The 18,926-nt window shown below is 35.8% G+C and overlaps 1 protein-coding gene across 4 annotated transcripts in view; it reads left to right on the top strand.

The window, feature by feature from the left end:
* Positions 1-18,926, top strand: part of LOC114249238 (homeobox protein aristaless) — a 95,224-nt gene that overhangs the window by 64,635 nt on the left and 11,663 nt on the right. For 2 of the 4 annotated variants that reach the window (XM_028182733.2, XM_089740462.1), the window contains exons 2-3: positions 14,521-14,791; positions 18,048-18,093. In XM_028182733.2, the coding sequence (XP_028038534.2) occupies positions 14,521-14,791; positions 18,048-18,093 (317 nt within the window). Of the gene's footprint in view, positions 1-111; positions 428-12,511; positions 12,587-14,520; positions 14,792-18,047; positions 18,094-18,926 lie in introns of those variants that run through there. The other 2 variants (XM_089740463.1, XM_089740464.1) reach the window with 2 other exon arrangements.

Here is an 18,926-nt window from a genome sequence, read left to right as displayed (position 1 = left end):
AATAAAAAATTAAAAAAAATTCACTCTACGAGATGAAAGAACATAATATCAATAAAAATCTCATAAAAAACTGCATTAATCCCACAATGGCGCCATTCGAACTGTCGGCACCGTAAAAGCGATCATATTGTTCATTATCTTTGACAATGCCGCCAATAACACCTCGAATATACCTAAAAGCGGTGAACAGCAATGATGTCTAATCAGCAATCGGTTTCGGTAGCCCGTTTGTACTCGCTAATTAATGTAGGATAACATCTAATCTAGAAAATATAATTATATCGTGATTCAAGTCTATTTAGATTTGTGTGAGATATACAATTCGCCTGCATTAGGTAGCTTACCCGATAATCAGTTAGTGTACACGGATATTTTGAAGTAAACTTGTTTTCTTTTTAGTTTTTGTGCCGTATTTCGAAACTGAACTGTAAGTATTAATGATTATCCTACAATTTTGCTTAATCAGGTTGTTGTTTAGATTTCACAGGCAGTCCTATCTCAAAAAGAATATAAACTTGATATTTTTCAATTGTCTTGGCTTGAAAGAGAAGAAATAAGATAATAAGGTGCCGAAATACTGTACATATTTAGATATGATAGTGAATAAATATATGTAACAAAATGAAATTGCAAAAAGGAACATTTAAAAGTGTGGAAAATTCATTTCTAACTCCAAACTTTCAACAACGAATCATTTTACTAATTAAATTGTCACACTAAATTTCAAATAAACTGATTAACTTTTTAAATTACTGCTTTATATGGATTCTAATAAATTTCATAAAAACCTAACAATTAATACGGCCTAAGGCGCACCATGAAAATAGATATGCGATTTTCAACTCTAAGTGAATTGCAAACAGACATTGTCTTAAAGTTGGTACCTATCTATCATTCTTTCAGCCCACATTCGTGGTCTATTAGAATATATTTACAATTAATTAACAATTTAAAGAATTTATTTCGTATTTACGAAACCAAAAAGAAGAGACACGATGCGATGGTTGCGTTATTAAAAAAAATGTATTTCATACATCTTGTGTCACAGCTGAGCCCGGTCTTGCTAAACTGGTTCTTTAAAAAAAATATTTCACCTAAAATACAATTTTGTTGATTTTTTGTATAAACTTCATGATAGTTTGTCTACAGAAAATTCTTAACTGACAGCGCTTAGAGGTCATCTATGCACTCCTAAAGGTCAGACTTGAAGATAATAGCTGCAAACCATTAACATATTTTAGATTTCGACCTGTCATATCCTAGATCGCTGTTCAAACAGGGCTACGATGGCCTTAGATGGCCTAGATGACCTTAGATGGCCTTAGATCACCTTTGTTATTGAGTGCATATTTTTATGTCGTTTGGATAGACATGCTCACGGCTGTCTGGTGTTTATTAAAGCCTTCTGTACCCTTAAGTTCATGTTTGAGGTCTTCATTGTAATACATTATACTAGAAGTGGGCCGCGGTTTTACACTCATTAAAAATTTAACAATTGTAATTTAAATAAAATATATATTTGAGATGATGCAATCATCTCGTTTTTACCATCGTACCGCCCGCTACCAGAGTAGAGTTCATCCATACTACCTAAAACCACTTCGTTTATCCACAGTGCGCTCCCAGATATTTTTTTTGGCACGTACCATTCGGCTTTGGTATGAGCTCCCCTCTATGAGCGCTATGACGTCTTTTCTTCAAACGAGGCTTGTGGAGAGTACTTAACGATAGGCAACGACTTGACTCTGCCCCTGGCATTGCTGACGTCCATGAGCGACGGTAACCACTCACCATCAACTGGGCTGTATGCTCGTCTACCTACTATGTCAATAAAAATATACGTTGCATACCGGAGCTGTAGTTGAGTTGAGTGTCATTTCCTGATTTATAAAATACAGGTCGATTCGTCTATACATATATGTACCAGCAATCCGTTATTGAAAAAAAAAATCCTACCTAAGCTGATGGTCTAGAGCAGCGGTCGGGGAACCGGGGTAAATTACCCCAAACGGGGTAAAATTAAATTTTGGGGGGTAAAAATTAAACTTTTGTGAGTAAAAAGAATATATTGAAGTGAAACTTCTTTAGAATCGTTAAATGTTTAGTTATTCGTTTTCTTTTCAAAATCATCATGGGGGCTATAATATAAAAAGAAGCTAAAAAGAAGCGATTTCGGTTTTTTTTTTGTTCTTCGCCATGGGGTTATATCAGCTTACACAAAAATATTTTGGGGTAATAATTAAAAAAGTTCCCCGACCGCTGGTCTAGAGAGACCATATCAGCGTCACCGGACTAGTAGGTGAGCTCACGGGGCTCTAACCCGACGATGTTGCTAATAAGTGCTTCGCAGAATCTACCACCGGATCGGCCACGCGACCCACTGAGAAGATTCGACGAGAAACTCAGTGGGCTATTGAAACAGACTCTTGTTATTATACCAAATATACCCGGCGTTTCCCGAGTTTATAACATTTACCGTATTAAAAACCTGTCCTGTCCTATTTATGAACATTTTTGCGTCATCGACTACTTTCATATAAATCTACACATAAAATAAAACAATAGATTTTTTTTATTGCTTAGATGGGTGGACAAGCTCACAGCCCACCTGGTGTTAAGTGGTTACTGGAGCCCATAGACATCTACAACGTAAATGCGCCACCCACCATGAGATATAAGTTCTAAGGTCTCAGTATAATTACAACGGCTGCCCCACCCTTCAAACGCATTATGCTTCACGGCAGAAATAAGCGGGGTGGTGGGATGTTATTCCTTCACCGTGCAAGAACATTGAACATTTGTTAAGTACGTATTTCATTAGAAATAATTTATACCCGCCTGCGGGATTCGAACACTGGTGCATCGCTCAACACGAATGCACCGGACGTCTTATCCTTCAGGCCACGACGACTTCAAAATCAAAATCCGACGTTTGTGTGAGTGTGTTTTCTATCTTCCCTGTAATTTCAAAAGAATAATTATCCCCGACCGTTTCATTGCCAAGTTATCAAGACAGCCAGTCACATTGCGCTCTAGATATTATTTCTAGATTATAAAACAGGTTCTTAATTGTGTCCTCGAATCAATGTCGTCATTAAAAAAGTCTGATAGATACTATCTTCGTTAATCAGCAGTATCAATCACTTCGCGCAAGAAAGTCCTGTGCGATGTTTTGGTCACCACCCGAATCCGTGTCGATTCAAGACAGATAGATCGCTTTTGATAACGTTTTATTGCTTTAAATTAAAAGTAGTTTTTTTTTATGTTTTAATTATGAAACTATTCATTCGTTCGCGTTTAAAGATATTGTGACGTTTAAATTTACAAATACCTACTCGACGAACGTATTTTATTTAAATTTAAATACCGATGCTCGCACCTGGCCTTTGCTTCGTAATCATGACAAGTAGATAATTTTCAAATGTATTAATGAATACAACTCATCAGCATTGAAATAGGCAGTGTATTTGTTATGAAAATTAATTTTTTTTAAGGGATTTTATGACCTGGTAACTAAGACCTTTACGTCAAGTCTTATTTTTATGAAAAACGATAATATGGAGTGAAATGAAATGAAGAAATTAAATTGAGATCAATCAAATTAATCAACTGAGATGAAATCTCAGTAAAATGGTGGTCATTTGGTGGTCTGAGATTTTTTCAGTGGACTTTTTGGACAATCCCGAGAAGCTACGTCCAGCGGCTTTGTTTCATTTTCCCATATTTGTGCACTTTCACAGATATTAAACAGTTAATAAACCATCGTTATTACACATTTAAACCTGAAGAAACACTAAATAGACAAAATAAAACAAATCACACAACTTCACTCCTCACGTTCCCGCCAAAAAGTCCATATGAAAATGCAGTTTTGTAGACACAGATTATACAAATAATAATAGGGGTTAAAGTTTGAAATTGCCGTTTTATTGTAATAGGTACTTCGAATCGACATCGAACCTTCATGGTCTGAGATTTTTGAGTGAAACTTGTTTCACATTTGAAACAACCTCATAGGTACCATTGTACCTATGAGGTTGTTTCTTTTAAAAAAATGTGCAACATTCGATTATCAACTTTCAGTTGTTTTTTTTATTCAGTTTAGACAAGAACAACGGATACTTCGAAAATTCGAGTGATTTTTGAACACGAAAAAACACGCGGAACTAACGCTGCAGAAACAGCTCGCAATATCAATGTTGCGTTTGGAGAGGAGACTGCTAATGAACGCACCGTGCGATTTTGGCTTAAACTCTTTCTTGCTGGAAATTTTGATTTGAAGGACGAACCACGCGGAAGAAGACATGTGAATAACAATGAATTGAAAGAGATGGTGGAAGCCGATTCGAGCCAAACTCCCCAGAACTTAGAGGCATGGTTTAATAAAAATCAAATCAATAAAATAAAAAAATATGAAAAATAGGTGCCTCATGAGTTGAGTGATTTGCAGAAAGAAACGCGTGTTGAAACTTGTGTTGCCTTGTTGGTTCGATCTGTATCGATTCACGAGTCGGCGCTGCTTCGCTGCAAGTTTTGCTATCCTTGTTCGGAGTTCGGCACAGTAGAAATCTCCCGGTATTGCTTGACCAAATCGGAGAAGGCTATAGTGAATAGCACCATGTTGAAACTGAAGCCTTTTTATAGGTAAGCTTTGCTTTAGGACACTGTTGCGATGTTTGACCTGGGGTCAGCCATTGGATTTCTGTAAATGAAGGAGTATTGGATCGAAATTCAATTATAACTTGGACTTTGGTGGCCGCATTTACACTGTGATGTTTATTGACTCCCACAAACGCAAAACACCAGGCGTTCCTTTCGGGTATCTAAACATTATAGCAATACATGTCAGAAATTACGTACCAAATAAGTTCAAGTCGTAAAAAGGATTCGAAAACAAAAAAAGCACTTACAAAATGATTAGGCCTAATTACATTACTGACTGTAATTAACCCGCACGTATCACCCTTTGTTTTATTACAAATAAATACAAATTTACCATTACAGTTGCTATAAAGAAACCTCGCGAAAATGTACCTTAATGCTTGAATCACAAAAGCTATACGTTTCAAATTAATTAAAAATTCAATTTGGTGCAGTAGATGTCTTGGGTCGAGATAAGTCGGCATGTTATTAAGGCATACGATAGAAATAACAGCGATTTGTTAATTTTATATCCTACGCCTCTGTGCGTAGACGACGACAGTTCACTTATAAGTCGGACACGTGCAATAGATAATAAAAATTAAAACATAAATAGTTTATCTGAATACACCAGTAAGCAGCGGCTTGGCTGTGCCCGTCGCACTAGTAATGTCTGAAGTAAAGACTACTTATCACCAGTGTGCTCATCTGGCAATAAAAAAATTATCTGTGCTATTTTACACTAGCTTTTGCCCGCGACTTCGCCCGCGTGGAATAGTTACTTTGGCATAACGGTAAATTTTACCCGCCTCATTTACGTAGAAAGTGAATATATTTTTGAATAATAGGTTTGTTAAGGAGCTATTTAAGGCGCCAAAATCACGCTTTTTAACCGACTTCAAAAGAGGAAGTTATCAATTAGACCATAATTTTTTAACTATGTATGTTCATCGATTTCTCGAGAATGCTAGAACCGATTCTGATAATTTTATTTTTCTTTTTTGTTCGAAAGGATAGACTTCCCAAATGATCCTGTAATTATCAAGATTTGATGATAGGATCCTGGAGAAATCCAGAATAATCTATAATTGTCAAAGCCTATCTTGAAGTGATTTGGGTGTTTCAATGTTGTAACGAATAACGTATTTATTTGGATAGGAATTAATATCATCTTCATAAAAACACCTTCAGAAATAATGTTTTGCTTTAGAACAAAGAAAAAGAACAAAGAGAAAGAAAAAAGAAAGAATTTTTCAAATCAGACCAGTAGTTCCTGATATTAGCGCGTTCAAACAAACAAACTCCTCAGCTTTATAATATTAGTATAGATGTGACGAATCCCACGTAGCAATGGACAAAAATTTTTTTTCCATAAATTTTTTACTTCCGTATGTCACTAACTATTGTGATTTTAATTGGTTACCCGTGTCGATAGATATCACAACTTGATTACAGCCTAGCCACGGGACATTCGCCGATACGAATATTCGCGCGGTGCGACCGGCGAAGCGACCGGCGAAATGTACCGAACGAATCGCGCGGGCGACTTACGATGCGGCGGGCGAGCAAATCAAATGCATGAATACGGACGGCGCAAGCCACGGATTCGAGCGGTAGTCGCGGCGACTAGTACTGTGATTAAATGAGTTTAGTTGTTTTCGAAAAATGAACACCGAAATTTTTATTGCTGATATACTACTTAGATGAGCTATTTGGAAGTCTAGCCACTCCAAGCAGCCAAAATGTTTCTGGATACATTCTGTATTTCTCGTGCTTCTTGTGGAATTCTCCATCTATACTCCGATTCTTATTCAAATCATGTACTCCACAATATCTTCCAAATTATAGGTCTTGAACCAAAAAACGATTACTTTCTAAGCAATACCTATCGAGATAATTTCGATATAAACATTTCGCTGTCGGACTCCCTTGCTAGTCGCGGCGGCGAACGTGACTCCCCGTGGCCTGCAAACGATGCTGCGCGAATGGTCGCCTCCTCCGCCGCTTCGTCGTTCGCACCGCCGATCCCCGTGGCCAGGCCGTTCGTTACACGCGAATAAGCCTTGATACATGATGTTAAAGTCCTATATTATGTTGTTTAACGCCATAGCAAATAATAATTAAACGTGGTTCACAATATTTTGATCTTCCACTTCTCTTAGCCCTTATCCCACCACGTGAGGTCGGTGCGGCACTTCCTACTTCTTCCATTCAGGCCTATCATACGTCATCCCTGCACTCACATCCTTCCCTTACATATCCTCCTTCACACAGGTCATCCAAGTCTTTATAGGACACCCCTTTCTCACATAACCGTCAACTTTCATACCCAAGGTTTTTTTTGGCCACATGATCTTGCCCACATGCCCATACCACGATAACCTTACACTCTTTATGAATTTACACTCTTTTAACGTTATACTCTTTTCGATTGACTCGGTGGTGCAGTAGTCACTGTTGTGCCGAGGGTCGTGGGTTCGATTCCCACATCCGGCAAGCATCGCGTAATGAACAGGTTCCTTTGCTTCTTTGTATGGGTGCTTATTATTTACTTATACTATTATTTACGTATATATGTTTGTCAGTATCTAGTACTCATAACACAGGGAGCTCTAAATTGGGGTCGGATGAACGTGCTTGATTATTTCCCAGCTATTTATTATGATTATTTACTTTCTGTGTCACCGGCGTTACTTTCAGACTTTCCTCTTATATACTAATTTCTATTCACAATATTGTGTTTTTAAATTTAAATTCTCATTAATCTTATCATACTATTATTTAACGATAACAAGTTTTGAATTCTGTCTAAGGACGTCAAATACATTGAACTAGTAGAAACACGCATCCATGACTGATGATCCATATTTCGCTTCATCGTTTTTAGGATTCTATGCCTCAGAAAGAAAAAAAACAGAACACATATTCGATCCCAACTCATATCCACCCACCTATTTGTCTCTGAAGACAGTTTTAAATGGGAAGGGTAGTATGAAAATTGAAAAAGTTAAAATCCACAATAAATATTAAGGATCAAATCACAGTTCCGTGTGAAAAAATTAAAGTTTCCAATTCAAATCGATCTGCCATCTATGTCAGTATTTTATCTCGCAAACTAACTCCAAACAATACCTAAATATTTTTTTTGCCCACCTATGCAATAACCTTCCACTCCGAAACCTATAGAATACTTTCCCTTACTCAGAAATCATGATATTCACTAACAAACCAAGAAATTAAGAGACTTATCCATTTATAATTTTTATCATTTCGCAAATATTAAGTCTTTATCTACGAAATTGCCGTTCAGTATAACTAAAGTGATTCTTTATAAAAAAAAAATCCTTTCAATCAGAATATTCATATATATAGTATCTCTTGGAGAAGCCGGAAGATTTACGGGAGTCAATAAATTCATCAAAGGTATTTTGTACTGTCTCTCGTATTTTTTCCCCAAATTTTGGAAAAAGGAGAAGCCTAACATAAAACTTCCAACCCTAGCTCCTGTAGCTTATAGACTGTCTGTTTTGTCGTATGAGGTCTAGTATTGTCGTGTAGGACCAGAAAGGACTTACTCGAATTTTATCGTATCCATATTGATGAAAAAGATATTTATGAATGTAATGAAACAAAACACTACTCGATAAACAAATGACTGAATTTTAAAATAGGATACCATATTTCAAAATCCAATTCATTTGAATTTTAAATTAATTGCCATACAAAAAATACGTTTCATATTGCCAGTATTGTAAAATGGCAACTTCATAGGTTCAAGACTTATTATCGCCGGTATTCGCGGACCATGATTAAAATGTTTACAGTTTATCCACGGCTTTATTTAATTAATTTCACGATTTTACTGCAAATTAAAAAAAGGGTAATTAAAATGTGATAATTATAAAAAAAACGAAATTACACCGTAATATTTTCTTCATTCATACTTTTCCTCGTCGTGTTTATTCGATGATCCATAATATCCCAGTTATAAATGAATCAAGGATGCAAACTAACAATCTAGAAATTACTTGTGAGCTTGCTTACTTACATAGATAACAGTTATCATTTATTTTCTTATCGCTTTTGTCATCTTATCGTTCGAATCTAAACTATTATTATATTATATATATTAGATCAGATACGATTTGCTAATTTAATTTGTATATCAAGTTCGAATTGAACTCACAGACTTTATCGTCCATTAGATTTTTATCGGTTTTACAGTCGATATAGACGGCGGTGGTAATCGCGAAACAGTGCGAAATTTAAGATCACTATCGATTCTCCAATTAAGTCGTGATCCAGATTTTTTTTATTTTTTTTATTGCTTAGATGTGTAGACGAGCTCACATCCCGCCTGGTGTTAAGTGGTTACTGAAGCCCATGGACATCTACAACGTAAATCCGCCACCCACCTTGATATATAAGTTCTAAGATCTCAGTATAGTTACAACGGCTGCCCCACCTTTTAAACCGAAACGCATTACTGCTTCACGGCAGAAATAGGCAGGGCGGTGGTATCTACCCGTGCGGACTCCGCATAAAGAAATAGGGTTAAATTTCGTCGCGCGTTATTTCAGATCCAGTGTACTTTCGCCGCATTTACGTCGTAATTATGAGAAAAATTCGTGCCCTGCACACAATCCCTAATTCTATCATTTTTAATTACTTTCGTCTAAATACAATCTTACCGTTCCACTCTGAAGCGGTTGAAACCGATCGTTTTAAACCTATTTCATAATTATATTTTATATTCTGTTTTTGGTCCTTTTCAATCTGGTCTTGGAAAAGGCCATAGGACTATTACTACGCTTCTGCAGGACACAGTTGATATCTGGGTTGGCTTAGATGGATATAAACACTATTATCTAAAGTTTGGCGTTATGGAAGGCGCTTTCTTTTTCTATTCTAATTTATTATTTTCAATTATTACACGTTTACTTCAACATGCCCCATATTAAACGCTTTGCCTTGCTATACACATTTGCATTAAATGGACAAATAATTATTGTGCTCCACCTCACCGGCTCAAGTTTATGTAGCATAGAGCCCGTTTTGCACTCACTCTGATTAGGTATTTTATCATTAGATATTATATTTTAAGTATTTAATCAGTAAAAACTGGAATACCTGTGAAATATAGAGAATACTAGATATTAAAACACCAATAGCTACATCTACTCGCCAACTTATCGTGACCCGCAATATAAGTCGCGCTTGTGCGTTATCTTTGTCTGTCCATAGTTGGAAAACAGTTGTGTATTATAGATTTGACACTTCGAATTCATGTCTACAGATGGGTAGATGCTTTTGGGATTTTGTCGTAATTTACAATTAATGAACCGTAAGAAGTCATCTGCCCAACTAGAGTAATAAAAAGAAAAAGGTGGTCAGTAACAAGCAACTAATTGGTCTGGGCAAGAATAAACCTTAACGCAGAAATTTGTTCCTAAATAAGAGTAACGTAAGGGAAAAAGGGTGCGTGTACTTATGTACGCGCGTAAGAAGTTATTATTAAAGTTTATTTTTATTAAATTTATTTCTTTTTTTTTTATATTAAATAATTAATATTTAACGTTAATAATTTAATAATATTTAGCATGAATTATATTAAATAATAATTTTGTCAATTATATTACTAAATAATGAATGCTAATAACACTTTTTTTTACGAGTGTACATGCGCGAATGTTCACCTGCGGCTATATTCAGACTCGCCAAGTTACGTCGGTCGTATTGTAATGAGCGATTTAGTGGGCAGCTTCATTCTGTTAATTATGTGTCACGGTGCGCGCGCATCGTAAAATTTCACTCTTATAAATTTTTCATAACGCGCCTAATTAGAAGTATAACTTCAAAAACAGACAGTTCGTTTTTTGTAGATTTGTTTATTTTTAGATCCTAACTGCTGCCCTTCAATGATTAGGAAATATGCAAGAACCCTATTCGACCTTACTTCGAACGCCTGCCTAGGTTTGGTCTCGTTAGCATAGTTAAATATATTATACTGACGTCCCGAAGATTATAAACCCGCTCCCGTTCCCTCGAGACCAATGATCCCGCGCATCGGATGTCTTTTAATTGCATTACATTGCGCGCGAACAAAAAAATATTAATTCGATTTAAATATCAAATGTAATATTAGTGTCACCTAGCGAGGAATCATCATAGATTCGTAAAAAGTAAAAAGCTTGCCGTGAAAATACTCCCCTGTGGTACGTCAAAAGCAAAACTGATTCTCGAGATAATAATTTGCGATGAAACTTTCTTAAAATACCTTATCAGTTGTTATCGTCGATAATGGCGCCATTAATCAAATTCGCTTCTCGTCCTTGACTGTCATTACCGTTTACTTGATACCAAACAGAATTCTAGTTTTATGAATATTCCCTTCCTTAATTATCCAAGTCAAAATATTAAAATTAAATATCATTAAAAAAATTAAAATACTAATTAAATGATTTTGACGCATGATTATGGAAAAATAATGAGAATACGAACGAATTAAGAGAAGAATTTTATAATCGTAAATGCATATACTTATAAAGATCTCTGAGTGAATACGTAAATACTAAGTATGCTAGAATAGGATCGGAATAGTTTTCCTGGGAATTAAATCCCGTCGATGCGGCTTAGTAGTAGTTAATTATGTGGGGCAGGTCTTAGGAATTGGAAGAAGAGGAGGAGGACCTCAATCTTCCTCTTCTCCCTCTTCTACACAGGAGGTGCCGGATTCCGACATGACCCAGTCTGTTGCCCCACCTCAAACCGTTAAAATAGAAAGGGAAAAGAAAATCTCAATAGTTTAGTTTTTTTTTCCTACCTAATCGTTGGTAGCCTAAGGGGCTATTCTAACTTCGCGAATAAATGTGAGAGAATTGCTAACACTAGCCCTATCAAGAGCAGTGCTTCGCTGAATCTACTACCGAATCGGAATCGCGATCCACTGAGATGATCCGACAAGAAACTCAGTGGGTTAATAGTTTAGAAATAACCTATTCTCAGACTTAGGTTTATCGACTGTATGGAAGCATATTTCCTTAAACTAGTATACAAAACTTAGTGAGGAATGAATATGTATTTTTTTTTTGTATAATTGATTTAGCGATTAACGAACTTACAATTTAATTATCTGTTAAGTCGTTTCAAAATCTAACATCAAATTATATTAGCCATCGTTAGTTTAGTCTTTGTGGCCTAAAGGATAAGACGTCCGGTGCATACGTATAGTAGCGATGCTTCGATGTTCGAATCCTGCCGGCAGGTACCAATTTTTCCAATGAAATACGTATTTAACAAATGTTGACGAAAGACTTCCACGGTGGAGGAATAACATCGTGTAATAAAAATCAAACCTGCAAATTATACTTTGCGTAATCGCTGATGATAGGACGTCTGGTGAGTCCGCACGGGTAGGTACCACCGCCCTGCCTATTTCTGCCGTGAAGCAGTAATGCGTTCCGGTTTGAAGGACGGGGCATCCGTTGTACTGCTAAAACTGAGACCTTAGAACTCATGTCTCAAGGTGGGTGGCGGCATTTACGTTAACCACTTAACATCAGGCGGGCCGTGAGCTCATCCACCCATACAAGCAATAAAAAAAATAAAAATTCAAAGGACTAATATTCGTAATGCGTGTGAATCAAAACAGCATTTCCTGTTTTAGTTTTAGACATACGTACATAATAATATGTGGACAACAAAAACAAATTTAATTTATTACTCTCATTCATTATCTCAAACGTAAGTCATAACAGAAATAGTTATAGCCGAGACTATGATAAAATCATAAAATAACACATAATCATTAAAATCCTTATCGTATTTGACACAGCGTAATATCTGTGATGAATACATTTCATTCATAAAATAACCGCCATACTGGGTGCTGTGTTATCCAAGTGTTTCTAATATTCGTGCTGACTTCAATTGTTTTCGCGAAAATGTGAGTCATATTTCGATTCGCCGTAAAGTTGTTTTTTGATTATTTTATTGGCCAGTTATATCGCTCCCATATTAACGGGGTAAGGTTGTCATATCGCGTTTCCTTGATAAAGCCAGACTTATAGAGAGTTACAGAAGATAACAGTTTGATTAACAAACAATGTAAAAATTTGTTAGATATATATAAAAAAAATTATTAACACATTACAAGTTTTTTTATTTTAAAATTGCATTAACTACTCAAACGCAGCGAAGTAAAAAAGCTCGCTTTAAGCCTGGCCTGGGTGTCAACACGCGAATCAGCGACTCGAATCGTATGTGGTCAGCATCACCTTGGACTACGTGAAAGCTATGACCACCTCTTCCTTACCGCGTTTAGAGCTTTTATGAACAAGGACATGTCAGCAAAACAGCACGAAAGGAACATCATTTCACAGCTAGTAACGTGTGTGTGTGTGTGTGTGTGTGTGTGGGTGTGTATGTATTGTTGTGACTTCTGGACACGCACTCTAAATGATTCAGAAAGTTCCAGATAGTGTATGAACCCCAATAGTAAAACAGTACAACCTAAAGGGTTCCTCAGAGTTTATCTGACTCGTAAACTCAAAGACGCAACGGCTCCAAACCAATCAAGCTAGAACCATTACATCGAATTCTCCTTAATAGGAAAGATTATCTCTCATTTCCCTAACTCCTCTTCATACTGGGATATGAGCAACTAACTATACCCTAGACACTCGCCGTTTTAATTACCCCTCTACTAGTACAAGCGTGTCATAAAAAATCATAATCTCCGATCATTATAATCATTTATAAACTAATTGAATTAATGAATGAAATCGATGTTAGCTAATTACATGAGAACGTAATGGCGTGACGGGTACTGTTTTAAGTGGTCAGTCTGTTTAATTAACACATTCTTACGTCTTAGGGTTAATAAAGGTTATGCGCACAGTATTATTCTTCTAGACGGGTTCTAGACGAATTGAGTCCACGTGATGGATATCGGCACCCACTTCAAGATTAAAGCAAACTTTCAGTTATATTGTATGATCTATTTCGCACTACTATATGCACGAACAGCCTCAAAATTAGTAATAATTGTGAAAAGTAACAATTATAATTAGATAATAATAATTTAATATTAAAACAATAATAAAATAAGACCACGCTATATTTATAAACATTAACAAAAGCAAAACATTAACTGTTCCCTTCACACTCATAAGCTAGACAGTGCGAGAGAGACATGGGCAGACTTCTCATGATGCGCATGCAGTGCAACGTCACGCCGCGTGCTTATTCACAAACACTACAAAAGCGCAACGTGTGAATGTGTTGAACGCGAGCTACATGTTAGGCGGAGTGGGGGTGTTAGGTTTTATTTTCGTTACGGAATTTCTTGATTCGGTCGCCGCGCTCAAAGCCCGCGATAAAAGCTATGCAATAGCTTGACAACTAACTAAATGTATTACTTAAGAGCGTTTCGTGTCAGATATCAATTATATCCATAATTATATTCTAACTGTACGTCTAATCGTTTGTCGTTTAATTAGTTAACGTAATTAAACCGTTGTGGCGTTCGTATTGTATAGGAGTAATTGTCTGCTATTATACAGTCGATTGAATAATAAATTGAATGTTGAGCAGAAGTCACGGACTTAAAACTATTCACATTAGTTTAAGATAAATAACATACAAATACGCTACTAAAATACTTCCCAGTCTTTTTAATAATATAGAATTAATGGAACCATTGAATAAAACTATTTGTATTGAACATTTAAAGTTACTTAATTCAACATCATGGGATTTTTCTTTAAGTAATTCAATAAGCATGACGAAATACTGATAAATGTGTACTGTTGTGTACTGATGCGTATGTACTGAAAAAAATACGAATTTTATAAATAACTTTTTAATGTTTTCTTACAGATTATTATAACGAGCAGCCTTACCAGAAGTACTCAAGCATGGGCATATCGGAGGTGCCCAAGGACGATTCCCCCCGGACCACGCCCGATCTGTCTCGTACTGATCAGTCGCCTTCAGAACGACCGCATCCAGGTTCCGTGGACAGCGATGATGCTGACGAATTTGCCCCGAAAAGGAAACAAAGGCGTTACAGAACCACCTTCACTAGTTTTCAACTTGAAGAACTGGAGAAAGCGTTTTCTAGAACCCATTATCCAGATGTATTTACGAGGTAACAAATAGCAGAACTTAATATACAAGACTAATCTAGCTGTACCAAATGTAATTAAATAATTCCCTAAAACGAATACAAGCGTGTTAATGATAATCCCTAACTTTGGACAGTTGAAATCATAAAAATTCGAGTGGGAGAAACTAACATATTTTCTACAGCAAGTAATGTATTGCATATAAAAATAAGTTAGCGTTTCGGTCATCGCTCTCGTGCGGCCTTCGTTTTTCATTGCGGGTTCATCAAATATTTACTACTTGAAATAAATGTGGATATTTACGACTAATGTTTGTGGTTTCATTGTCCCCTTTTAGAGATTTATTTATTTATTTTTAGTCTTCTTACAAATTAACAGTGTAACCCAGTGGCGGATTAAAGGTCCAGAGCGCCCTAGGAAATCATTTTCTCGGCGCCTCTGTACCGGCCATAAATGGCCATCATTCATCATAATACTATGAATTTTAACTAGTTGTTTTTGCAATTACAATGGCGTTGTATCATCAAACCCTAGACTTTAGTAGATCAGGACCCTTGTACTTACGCTAATGCGCGAATGAAATACAAACAAACCCGCAATATTGCATAATACGAGTATATCGATGCTTGTGCAATATAATCTATTATAGATTTAGATTATCAGCATTTAGTTCTTAATCGTCGATATGTTATTTTCTTTATTTATTTAAAAATTCTGAGCTCGCGCGCTCCTTACTATACGCCCCTAGGCACGTGCCTATTTTGCCTTACGGATAATCCGCCTCTGGTATAACCAAAACATTTGTAAGGTATTAACAATATTAGCTTAATTTCTAGCAACAGCTATAAATGAGCGCAGCAGTGACGGAAAACTGTTACACTCTATATACTGTAATTAGAGGTTAAAGTACAGAGATGTCCTTTTGACACGTATCGGAGCGGCCGACAAATATTGCTCATGCTCTTGGCCACTCATCGTGGGCTCAAAGCAAGAATCCGGGCGATGGAGTATTGTTCTTGAAATTTCATGTTTACAATTGACCACGACCTGCAACATAGCTCTTATTATTATTATATTTTTATCTATTCAATAAAAATAATAATGGGGCAGTTTACTTACCACTTTTATCACCTTTTAACCCTATCTTAGACTCTGTGTTTTTGCGTTTACAACGTTTGTGGCACATTGAAAATTTTTATTCATAGCCCGGATATCATATTTAAACCGGCGTCCATAAAAAATTGTTCAATACTATTTCAATCAAAAATCCATATCATCGTATTATTTTAATTAAAAAAGTGACTAATACGCAGTCATAATATCACGTAATAAATTAAAAAAATAAGGTTATCCCTTTATTAAACTTATCTTAACGAAAAATAATTGAAACGATCATCGCAGTGAAAAGTAAATAATAAGATAAAACAATATTTTATTATCAAAGTAATAAAAATACACAGTAAATAATCATTAACGCATCATTTTGAACAATGTTTTCGCACACTTCAACGCGTGGGTGCTATGACCACTCACTTATTAGAAGAAAACAATAAAGGCGCGATTCCAAAATAATTCAAAAATCTAAGTCAATGCGGTTAATAGATACTACGACACAATCCATGTCTGGTCTCATAAAAAACGGCTTATTAATGAAAACAAATTAAGTCAACTCAGAAATAAGGATGTTTCATCGAGTTTAAATCACACGCCCAACGGAGCGCACTAAATTAGTAAATAATTTACGTCAATTTTAAATATAATGTGCGCAATACAAAATCTATGGCAACAATCGCTTTACAGGTCAAATCAAACGTAGGTGCTTATCTTTCTAACCAGTCGAATTAAATTATTTTAAGAGTAATGTTTAAAGAAAACATGGGTAGAATTCTATTCATACAAATCTATACTCCTGTTTCTTCCCCGGATAGTGATGCTAGAGCAAATATTTTATACCGTAGGTACTATTTTTTAACGTGTCACATTTCTTGGATTGAAAGCCTATTTGATGCCCACAAAACATTTTAAGAGTAAAACATAAAAATAGAATTTTTCAACACAATGTTCTATGACAATTTTCAAGACATCGGATTAAATTCAAAATTTGCTCACGTACCAAAAACTGATTACTATAAAAAAATCTTATTTACGTTATCCCAAAATTTTGACCAGGATCAGCAAAAAAATATGTTTTCATTTGTATTTCGATTAATTTATAAAGGGTTTCTTAAAAATACCTTTTGTGACGTTTTCCGAGCGACACTTCGGTTTCAACGAAATTCAAATAATCTAAACTCTATACTAATTTTTAAATCTACAGTGGATTTTACGGATGTTCCGTTATAACTACTGAACCATGCATCCGATTGACTTGAAACTTGGTATCCATGTAGAAAATACATGTACTTAATGGATAGGTTAATATTTATATGAGTGTTGGACTCCCTATCCCAGTTACAGGGGCGTTAATGATGAGAATCTTTGTGGGGGTGAGAAATAATAATGTTAATTTTAAATGCCCAGCGAAGCGGACGGGTACAGCTAGTAACTGATAAAGAAGATACGCAATTGAAAGGGCAGTATTCAAATCGAGTTCCTCTCAAATTCAAATTCTCAATGTCTCCTTACCTATCTCAGACAAAATCAGGAACTAAAACTAGTCATTCTGGTCATCGCTTTATCAACGAACGGATTACATTGATCTCTTTAATTTAATACTTTTTAATATGTTGATACGGATAATGTGACGCCTTATACGATAATAGGAATTAAGTAAATTAATTGTTTCCGATGAAGGTAAGACTATGTTTATCTTTCTTTATTTATTTATTCTAAAATCCCTAACAAGATAAGCTAAGACGGATGTTCGATCGCTTTTTATTGGGCAAAAGTGATGGGCTTAGTTTAAATTCCAGCTTGATTATATTGACAGTTCTAAAATCCAGTATTCAATTATATATTAATTAATTTATTATTATTATGATATTACAAATAAAATAATCATATCCATGTTCGTTTTTTGAAATTCAAATTTAATACCGGATTTAAACGAATTACCGAATAAAATTGTCACCTACCTACAATTTGCGAGAGTTCAACAGTTCACTGATCCCAGGAATAGACGTGTTAACATGAACACCGCTGTGCACCGCGAGACCTGAGTCTTAATTGTATTGGAAAATCTTTTAAAACGAAATAGGCAATTTCTTTGCTAACAACGAAAGAAAATCAATTAAAAATGAAATATCATCAAATCGCTCAGTTAAGTTTTTTTTGTTACAGGGAGGAGTTGGCAATGAAGATAGGATTGACTGAAGCTCGAATTCAGGTAGACATATTTAAATTGACCTACAAAAAAAATATTCCACACGTTTACATTCAGTACGTCAAGCACGAAAATTCATCGAATTCGTAATCTTATACCTTTAAACGAGCAATTCTTGTATACTTATATAACCTGAATCTCGGAAACGGCTCCAACGATTTTCATAAAATTTAGTATACAGGGGATTTCGGGAGCGATAAATCGATCTAGCTACGATTTATTTTCAGAAAAGGTTGTTTTATTCGTGTTTTCAATAATCAACTCTTCCCGACATCTATTGGCGAATATACTATTTTTCTTAATTGGGGGCAACTAACCGCTTTAAAGACACAACAAGATGGCGTTATCAAAAAAAAATCATCTATTGTAAATGAATCGAGTTCTCGATACGAAAACGGTTCATTACATTAGATGGTAGTACTCGATACTCGGTAGCCTTCGAGATTTACGTTATCGTTTGTCAAAACAATTTTCGTGTTATCGATTATTATGAGTATAAGTTTCGAGTTTCGAGAACTTGACGAATCAATTGCGAAACGAAAGTAATTAAATGTGGCCGTAGCCATCATACAACGCAAGATATTTAATATTTTTAACCCTTTTAGTGCTGAGCTGAGCCTCTAAGTGTTAAGATTGTTTTGTTGTATTGGAAGTCTGCACCAGTAGCTGGCTACTATCACTGTGCCTATGTCACTTCGACAAAGCGGCACGACACGAGAATCCCCTCATCATGACCGCCGGTAACTACATTCCCGATCTTGCGGACAGAATGGAAAGCAGTCGACGTCACCCAAAAGTCGCTCAAGCACCGCATCGTTCTCGTCGAACCCGTCGCT

This window comes from Bombyx mandarina, chromosome 04, assembly GCF_030267445.1.
Source record: "Bombyx mandarina strain Sakado chromosome 04, ASM3026744v2".
NCBI classification, from domain to species: domain Eukaryota; kingdom Metazoa; phylum Arthropoda; class Insecta; order Lepidoptera; family Bombycidae; genus Bombyx; species Bombyx mandarina.
Note: the sequence above shows the minus strand (reverse complement) of the source record. Positions and strands in the feature narration are given on the sequence as shown.